The 9321-nt window shown below is 42.2% G+C and overlaps 1 protein-coding gene across 1 annotated transcript; it reads left to right on the top strand.

Moving 5' to 3' along the window:
- The first annotated feature begins 1740 nt into the window (after window positions 1–1740).
- On the top strand, window positions 1741–7324 carry LOC145415984 (uncharacterized). Its single transcript, XM_080285087.1, has 5 exons — window positions 1741–1771; window positions 3033–3167; window positions 4085–4273; window positions 6174–6286; window positions 6810–7324. The coding sequence occupies exons 2-5, from the start codon at window positions 3059–3061 to the stop codon at window positions 6858–6860; spliced, it is 462 nt and encodes a 153-aa protein (XP_080141213.1). The 5' UTR covers window positions 1741–1771; window positions 3033–3058; the 3' UTR covers window positions 6861–7324.
- The last annotated feature ends 1997 nt before the right edge of the window (window positions 7325–9321 follow it).

Below are 9321 nucleotides of genomic sequence, written 5' to 3'. Positions count from 1 at the left end.
AAACGTGTCTAACAGCAGCTTACGGGCTTCTGCTCCTTATACTTAAACATGTGTTCTTCCTTCCGCTCGCATGCAGCAGGTAAATGATTCAAGCCACGCCAGCAGATGCTTATTAACTTCATTAACTTGAGAAATACCTTCCTTACCAATTACAGAAGTAACTGGCAGCCTCAGATGTGCTAGTCTCGGGAATTATTAGTAAGAAGTGAGGGAGTGAGATTTAGATGAAAATATATGTGAAAAAGGAGAATTCACGTGTGTGAGAGGAGGAGGAGGAGAGAATGAAGATCACAAGTTGGTGGAGCTTTTTCCAAAAGGCAGACTCGGACTATAAGTAATAATAATAATAATAATAATAATAATAATAATAAACATAATAATAATAATAATAATAATAATAATAATAATAATAATAATAAAAAATAATAATAATAATAATAATAATAATAATAATAATAATAATAACAACAACAACAAATAATAATAATGCAAGTAATTATCATCATCATCATAATACGAACGAGGACAACTATAGTCGAGTGTCACAAATCTTCTAAAGCACTCAGGTGTGGTGTTCCTCAGGGTACTGGTCCTTCACGGAGTCTCTCTCCTATTCATCAAGTATCAAAAAGTCATCTTTACATCCTTCCCTCTTTACATTTTGAAACAATGAACCTATGAACATATTTTACAATAACTACTCAGACTTATGCGTGGTCAGTGATTTAATCAGCACGGCAAGAAGAAAAAACTTTATGCCACACAAGAAGTATGCAAGTCTTTCGGAAATATTCGGATTAAAAAAAAACACGTAAGCAACAGTCAAAGTGAAACCACCTGTCATATGTATAATGAAACCACCTGTCACCTGTGTAATTATATCATTCTGCTTAACTGTATCTATGTTCATACTCCTATTACACTTACAGGTGTAGAATAAACAGCGAAAATATTATGGAATTAGAACTGATGGATGGATAAGTTGAGACGAGGTATTTTATTACATTTTTCCTATCAACAGTCTTTATTTTTCTATTTTAGCTGAGAAATTTGGCAGTAAAGAAATTAATGAATGCAAGATCTAATCCATGTCTCCCCTAAGCGGTATAAATTCTACTGGAGATATCTCTAACAAAACAAAGAAAAAGTCTTTTTGAGACTATTATGTCCATTCATGCAGTTTTAATAACCTTCTCTCTCTCTCTCTCTCTCTCTCTCTCTGTGGGTGGGTGTGGGTGTGGGTGTGGGTGTTAAATTTCTATTCTCCAAGTGTTTTTATTGAGCTAAAAGAGTCTGCGATCATCGTAACTCTGAACTATTAACAGATCACCCTGCAAATACTCTCTCTCTCTCTCTCTCTCTCTCTCTCTCTCTCTCTCTCTCTCTCTCTCTCTCATTCCACTACCCACCTTCTCTCTCCCGCCCGATGTCTTTCCTCTTTTCCTTCACCAGACCCCCCTAATCTCCCTTCTTTTCTCCCTTCCTCTCTCAATGTCCCTGCACGCTCTACTCCCCTCTTCCCTGCCTCCTGTCTCTTTCTCACCCCCCCCCCCAAACTCGCTCCCTCCTTTCTGTCCCCTCTTTCCTCCTCTCTCCCTTCTTCTTCCCTACACCGCCCCCCCCTTTCTCTCCACGACCTCACCCTTACTTCTGTACATTCCCCCTTCCCTCTCCTCTTACATTCTCCTCGGTCTCATCTCCCTATAAAAAGACGGAAACCACATCTCTCCAGTTCACTCCACTCACCTTCCCTTCCACAACGAAGAATCAGGTAACCTTATTCGTAAAGTTAATTCAGATACAAGCCATTTTATACGTGCTACCTCTTAAGATTTCGTCACCTCTGGGCACTTCTAGGTGTGAAAGAATGTACAAATCTCTTTTGAAACTGGTTATTCTTTCATTACTACCAAGCCTTTTTTATTAAGTTCGTAGTACAACCAGCTGGTTTTCTTTCGCTGTGGGAAAACTCTGACAGTGAACTAGATAAAAGTCTTAATTAACTTAGAGAAAACCGATAGCTTTCACATCCTAGAGCAAAATAAGTTAGTATAATTGCGTACATTTGCGGGATAAAATCTCGATGAAGCTTTGCTAATCACTCATTCAAGACCTCTAGACATAATTTTATTACCTTATTCTCTCTTGGAAATATTCAGAAAAATTCACCTGGTGGGCTAAAGCTAAGTAGATTTCTTTCCTTCTATAAACCGCCTTTTTTTCGCTCAAAATCTTTTAACAGGAACACAGCTTTATCGAAGAACTTTAAAAATTTACCGAAAGTCGTTTGATCCTTGGTTCTCTTGGCATTATTTTTCTCTAACTTGGCCTAAAATTGTCATCTCTCCATCGTGACTGCTTGTTTGCAATAAGAGGTTAACAAAGAATATGATGCAAGTCACAGAAAGGATGTAGTGGCGAAGCTTTATCTCATCCTACCACTGAGCTGCGTGAAATAAGCTGCAAAAAAAAAGACGTAAATCTGGGACAAATTAAAGTTAAAAGAAGTATAAGCATGTAACTTTATTAATTCTCCACTCCTCGCTCACCCTTCCCTCACTTTTCGTCTACTCTCCGCTCATCTCTCACGCTCTTTCCTTAACCTTTCCTGCCATATCCCAACTCACTGCCCACTCATCCCTCACTCTCTCTCCCCTTATCTGCCTTACCAATTCCACACTCATTCCCCACTCATGACCCATTCTCCCTTCCTTTACATTCCTCCCCCACGGTCACATGAATTCCTTTTTTAACCCCCATTTCCCCTCCCTTTACATTCCTTCCACTCACACACACACACACACACACACACACACACACACACACACTCTCTCTCTCTCTCTCTCTCTCTCTCTCTCTCTCCACTCATCGCCCACTCTCACTCTCCACTTACCACTTCCCCACTCACTTCTCAAACATCTTTCACACTCCCTCCCTTTACTCACTATATCAGTTATCCACTCACTTTCCACTCTTCCTCCCTTCACCTATCTTCCCCGCTCCCACACTCACTCTCTCGCTCTCCCGTACAGGCACCACCATCAACACCACCACCACCATGCGGACGGCCCTTCTCACCCTCTTTGTCGTGGGTCTTCTGGTCGGAGGATGTCAAGCACTGAGTCTCCTGGACTGCATCGACATTGACATTCTTATTTCCGTGCTTGGTTAGTTGCTGTGTTTTGGCATCAGTCTGACTGTCGTTCTCATTCGCTGGTTCTCGTAATAACATGCATACTCACTCACATTTTCATTCGTGCACTCGCTGGTATCACACACACACACACACACACACACACACACACACACACACACACACACACACACACACACACACACACACACACAACCCTGCATCCCTTCAGCAGTATTTCATTGTATTTATTGATTCACTTACACATGTCATTCACACAGGCACTAAACCTAACGCAGCTTAAAGTACGTTTCAATTATAATATACCCTCACTCCCTCAGTCTTAATTAACTCCCACAGACACTCGCACTCGCTTCACCCGTGCAGGTTAACTCATACTCCATGGGTACTCGATCTCACTCATTCATTCAGCACCCACTTATGAAGAGTGGTCAAAGACAGCTTCAGAGACGTTATAACTAAGGTTCTCTCTCATGCTGACACAGGCTTAGTATAAAGAAGTTGCTTTATTTGCATTTATTTTATTACTAATTGATGGGTCGAATCTACCAAACCTGTATTAAATAATACACTAAGATTAATATTCCTATGCTCTAATGTCTAAACCATTCGCACAGCCAAAGCAGCATATAAGGAGGAGCCTTTTTTCCCCCCCCCCCCTCTCTCTCTCTCTCCGTTCCTTTCCCTTTTTCTCCATCCTTCCCGTTCTTCCTCTGCTTCTTCTTCCCCTGCCCCATTACTAACACTCTCCTTAACCCTCCACACCGAAGCAATAGGTGAAGGAGAGCATTCACCAATTCCTCTCCCTTTTCACCGTCCATCCTGCTTCCTTGGCTGTCCCCCTCTTTCCTCCACCCTCTTTCAGATGCCTTCCCCGCCTCACTGTTTTCTCCCCGCCTCTAATAACCCCCCTCTCCGAACCCTCTACAGTCAGGCTATGTAATGAGAGGCTTCTTGATGTATCTTGCGTGCTCAAAGTGGTAAAATGCCTCCCGAAGCTTTCGATACTCAACGGATCCCTAAACCTTGACTTGGTGGCCATCTTATTGGATCATTTGCCCACCTGCGCCCAGGAATTGGGATTGAAGGTCAACGTGGATGTTCTCGCTGAGATTAAAGGTAATGTCACTCGTTTTTGCTGATTGTCATAATGACACTGTTCATTGTCATAATGTCACTCTGATTTACACTGATTTTCATAATGTCACTCTCTTTTACGTTTCATATTGTCACTCATTTTATTCTGATTTTCATATTGTCACTCTGTTTTACGCTGATTTTCTTACTCTGTTTTACTCCGATTCTCATACCACAGCATTACATTATGTGATTACTCTGCTTCCCATTCCCTGCTTTACGTTATATGATTCTCCTTTACTCTCACTCTCATACCCTAGCTTTATGCTTTGTGATTCTGTTTTATTCTGGCTCCCATACCATAACTTTATTATATTTGTTTCTGTTTTACTCTGGTTCCAATACCCTAGCTTTATGTAATTATTTTTTGGCGGTACTATGGCTTTATTCTATTCTCACGACATGTTACTCATTCCAGGTTGGTGATGCCGGAAAGCAGGAGAAAGCAACCTGTCACTCTCATTCTGTTTCTCAGCTGTCGTATTTAATGGTCTGAGTAAAGCAGTCTGAAAATTATTCATACTCATGCACTTCTTATTCACGGTTTACTCCAGCTGCTTCACTTCTTGTCCATATAGATTACTGGCAGAGTCGTTCTCCCCTAAGCCACTTCATTCCAATTAGCTATATTCCATACACAGTTCTCACAGTCCTCGATGGTCACACCTCTAGAGTTGAAAATCTGTTTCAACACTATCCTTTCACCATCTTCTAGACCTCATCATTTCCCTCACTCACTCCACTTCAGATCAGTATACTTTCATCAACCTCCCACCACACTTTCTCCCTGTTGGCTATAGCATAACATACCCTGATCCGTCCATTCCATTGCACTACGCCTACCTTTGCGGGTGCCTGGTCTCTTACGGTTTCTCAATGTCCTATCTCACTCTGCTACGTCATCTAACTCTGCATACTGTACATATCTGGAGCACTTCAAAGCCAGAGCTTCCACCCTTTTTCGGTCCCTAATATTCAAAGATCTCTCCGTGCATCCATACAGGACTGTCAGGGTCATATTGCTTTTCTACCCTGACCTTTTGTTCCAAATGCTTCACAGTAACCTAATATGCCTCTTCTCCTATCCTGCAACTTAGTTCCCATAGCTTCATCTGCTTCTTTGGCCACCTTTAAATACCTAAAATACTTCATTTACTCCAATTCTTTCCTGATCAAACTTACATAGCGTTCTTCTCCAACTGTCTATTTCACTTCATCACCTCGGCGTTTCTTGTATTCACTAATTTTCTTCCCTTTAATACGAGAACTTTCTCTTTTTTTGTTTATTCTGGCAAACTGGATTCTTCAAGTCATTCAGTGTGGTGAATCTGTTTAATCTTCTGACTAATACGTTTTTACTTATCGTATGGTGACTCTGTTAATCTCCTGGCTCATTTGTTTTATTTGTGGGATATAGAATTAAGTATAAGACGATGACGATGACGATGACGAAGATATAACACTGATTCCTAAATTACTAATGTGGGAAAGATATATTCTCTCCCAGTCACACACCCCCTCAACTTTCCCCCTCACTCCTCACCTGCCTTGATCTGCCCTGCCCTGAATCCTCTAAAATATTCTGCCCTGCCCTGCCTTCCTCTACATTACCCTGCCCTGCATTCCTCTACATTACCCTGCCCTGCCTTTCTCTACATTACCCTGCCCTGCCTTCCTCTACATTACCCTGCCCTCCCTTTCTCTACATTACCCTGCCCTGCTTTCCCATACATTACCCTGCCCTGCCTTCCTCTACATTATCCTGCTCTGCCATCCTTGTCATTACTCTGCCCTGTCCTGATTTGCCCTGCGCCCTTTTACACATCAGGCAGCTTCTCTAATCACTTGACCTAATCAACAATCTTCCCTTCCTCTACCACAGTCGACCCAACATGTCCGCTGCTCTTGGATGTCTTTGCAAGAGCCATCGTCGATGTGGACATAAATTTAGCACTGCCGGAGCTGCTCGTGTGTATAGAGGATAAGCTTGGCCATGTGAGTACGCTAGAGAGGTATATAAATGTTTGTGGGTAGAAGGATGGATGGAGAGAGAGAGAGAGAGAGAATTACCTGGTAGTTTGTATGTCATAGTAAAAAAAAATCTTGGTCTTTAGATACGAATCCTACTTTCACGATCATTATCTCTCTTATGTGAAAGTTTTACTACAAGTGTTACATTGTAGTTGTTCTAAAGTGAAAAAAAAAAAAAAACATTCATAACCCTTATAACTTCTCTCTAACCTGAAAAAAGATCCATAACCCCTATAACTTCTCTCTCTCTCTCTCTCTCTCTCTCTCTCTCTCTCTCTCTCTCTCTCTCTCTCTAACCCGAAAAGAAGATCCATAACCCCTATAGTTTGTCTCTCTCCTTAACCTGAAAAAAAAAAAGATCCATAACCCCTGTAATCTCTCACGCTTTCTCTCATCTGAAAAATGTCCATAGCCTCAATAACGTATTTGTCTCCGTAACCTGACAAAAGCTCAACCACCTCTGTAACTCTCTCTGTGTCCCCCACAGCTGAATGGCTTCCAGCGATGCATAAACGGTGGATCTCTGTTTCCTTTTTGAACACATGGAACTCGCTGAACCGACCTGAACCCACGTGACAGGAACCAGGACCTATCTCCATTCTGTGTGTGTGTGTGTGTGTGTGTGTGTGTGTGTGTGTGTGTGTGTGTGTAATTCACTGGATCGGTCAGGATCACTTGATGGTCGTGATCATCAGCTTTTTACCCTCCCGGAAGGGAGCTGAGAGCTCATATAGTCAGATCTAAGGGCAAGGCTGTGACCTTCACACACGCACACACCCATCCCCTTACTCAAGGGGAACAATAACCACCCACTTTGTCAGTGAAACTTTTTGCAACCTGAGCGAGGCGTGAACTCCCGTCTACCAGATGGCAAGCGAGAACGTTACCACTGAGCCAGCGAGCGGTGTGTGTGTGTGTGTGTGTGTGTGTGTGTGTGTGTGTGTGTGTGTGTGTGTGTGTGTGTGTGTGTGTGTGTGTGTGAATAAATCCAAAGCAGCATCTTTTCATTGTTTTTATTACCTAACTAATATAGAGACCATAAAATTTTTTTACCCACTTTTGAATAATGGTAATTTAAGTGATAAAAAGTCTCATATAATTTCATTTCTACTAGGTCTCTGAGGGAAGATTAAGTACACAGTATATACCGGTATATATATATATATATATATATATATATATATATATATATATATATATATATATATATATATATATATATATATATATATATATATATATATTTACAAGTATCTATAAGAGTGAAAGATGAGTTTTGGGCGAGTGTAGAAGCGTGTATTGACAAGTTTGAGAGGAGCGAGAGAGGGCTGTTGATTGGAGACATGAATGGCAAAGTTGGGAATGTACGAGTGGATGGAGTGGTTGGTCAGTGGGGTGTGCCAGCTGACGTAGATGGGAATGGAAGTGCTTTGGTGGACATCTGTGCTTGTAAGGGGTTGGCAATAGCCAACACCTACTTTCGGCATAAGATGATCCACCGGTATACATGGAGAGTAATGAGGAGGATCGATGGTGAACTTGTTGAACGAAAGGCAATGATAGACTACGTGTGTGTGGATGAGCGAATGAGAAGACAAGTGTTGGATGCAAGAGTGTGGAGAGGGTGGGGGAATGGAGTCTCGGACCATCACTTAGTGATGGCCAAGGTAGAGCTGCAGAGAAAGTGGTTGAGGAGATGAAGGGGAAGACAGGAGGAAGCAACTCCTGTGAGAAGAGTGGAGAAATTGCAAGATGGTGAGAAAATGACAGAGTATAAGAGCATAGTGGAAGAAGACTGGGAAGGTATGAGCTAGAGCAGATGGAAGGAGTGGAAGACATATGTAAGATATTCACGGAAGGGATAGGTGCAGAGTGTGAGGCGGTTTGTGGAGTGAGGAGGAGATGCAAGGGTGTGCAAGGGACAGCATGGTGGAATGAGGTGAAACGAGCTGTGGAACAAAAGAAGAAGGCATATAGTGAATGGTTTGCGAGTAGAGGTAGGGGAGACGATGAGAGAGAGAAGACAGAGGTATATGTGAGCAGGAGATGGGAGGTTAAGAGACTGGTGAAGGAGAGTAAAAAGAAAGTGGATGAGGAGTTTGGTAGAAATCTGAGTGTGAAATGGAGGGAGAGTAAGAAATTGTTTTGGAAGGAGGTAAAGAAAGTAAGGCAGTGTGAAAGGGGAAATAGTAGGGGAGTGAAAGATAGGAATAATAGGTTGCTGGTGGAGAAGCGAGAGAAACTGAGGAGATGGAAGGAGCACTTTGAGGATTTGTTTAATGTGGAGAGTGAGAGCAGTGCGAGTATAAGTGGTTGGGGAATGGCTGGGAGAAGAAGAGATGAGAGGAGGGAGGAAGAGATCAGTAGGGCAGAAGTAGTGGAAGCGATGAAGAATATTAAGTTGGGAAAGGCCCGAGGAATTGATGGAGTGTGTGGTGAAATGCTTAGGTATGGGGGTGAGATTGTTGTGGAGTGGATATGGAAGTTGTGTAGATTGGCTTGGGAAGAGGGAAGGGTTCCAGAGGACTGGAAATCGGGTATAATTGTTCCTTTATACAAAGGAAAAGGAGAGAGAGAAGTATGTGGTAACCATAGGGGTATTTGCCTACTTAGTGTGACTGGTAAAATATGTGGTAGAATACTCATTGATAGGGTTAGGCATATGACAGAGGAGCTAGTTGGAGAAGAACAAGGGGGATTTAGGAAAGGAAAAGGGTGTGTAGATCAGATATTTGTTCTAAGATGTTTAGTGGAGAAGTGTCTAGAGAAGGGAAGGAAAGTGTATGCTGCCTTCATGGACTTGGAGAAAGCTTATGACAGAACAGATAGGCAATGTATGTGGAAGGTATTAAGAATATATGGAGTGGAGGGGAAATTGTTGAGTGCTGTGAAGAGTATGTACGAGGGAGCTAGGGTTACGGTGCGAGTGGATGGTGAGCTGAGTGAGTTCTTTGATCTCAATGTGGGACTGAAACAGGGTTGTGTGATGTCTCCATGGC

The sequence above is a fragment of the Coenobita brevimanus genome, chromosome 104 (assembly GCF_032717465.1).
Source record: "Coenobita brevimanus isolate Jiangsu-jjx chromosome 104, ASM3271746v2, whole genome shotgun sequence".
Lineage (NCBI taxonomy): Eukaryota > Metazoa > Arthropoda > Malacostraca > Decapoda > Coenobitidae > Coenobita > Coenobita brevimanus.
Note: the sequence above shows the minus strand (reverse complement) of the source record. Positions and strands in the feature narration are given on the sequence as shown.

What these genes read in the sequence shown, in the direction of transcription:
- LOC145415984 (XM_080285087.1), top strand. Translation starts at nt 3,059, where the DNA reads ATGCGGACGGCCCTTCTCACCCTCTTTGTCGTGGGTCTTCTGGTCGGA. An exon ending in CATTCTTATTTCCGTGCTTG is followed by an intron (nt 3,168 to 4,084) that starts GTTAGTTGCTGT and finishes AACCCTCTACAG; the next exon opens with TCAGGCTATGTAATGAGAGG. An exon ending in TGTTCTCGCTGAGATTAAAG is followed by an intron (nt 4,274 to 6,173) that starts GTAATGTCACTC and finishes CCTCTACCACAG; the next exon opens with TCGACCCAACATGTCCGCTG.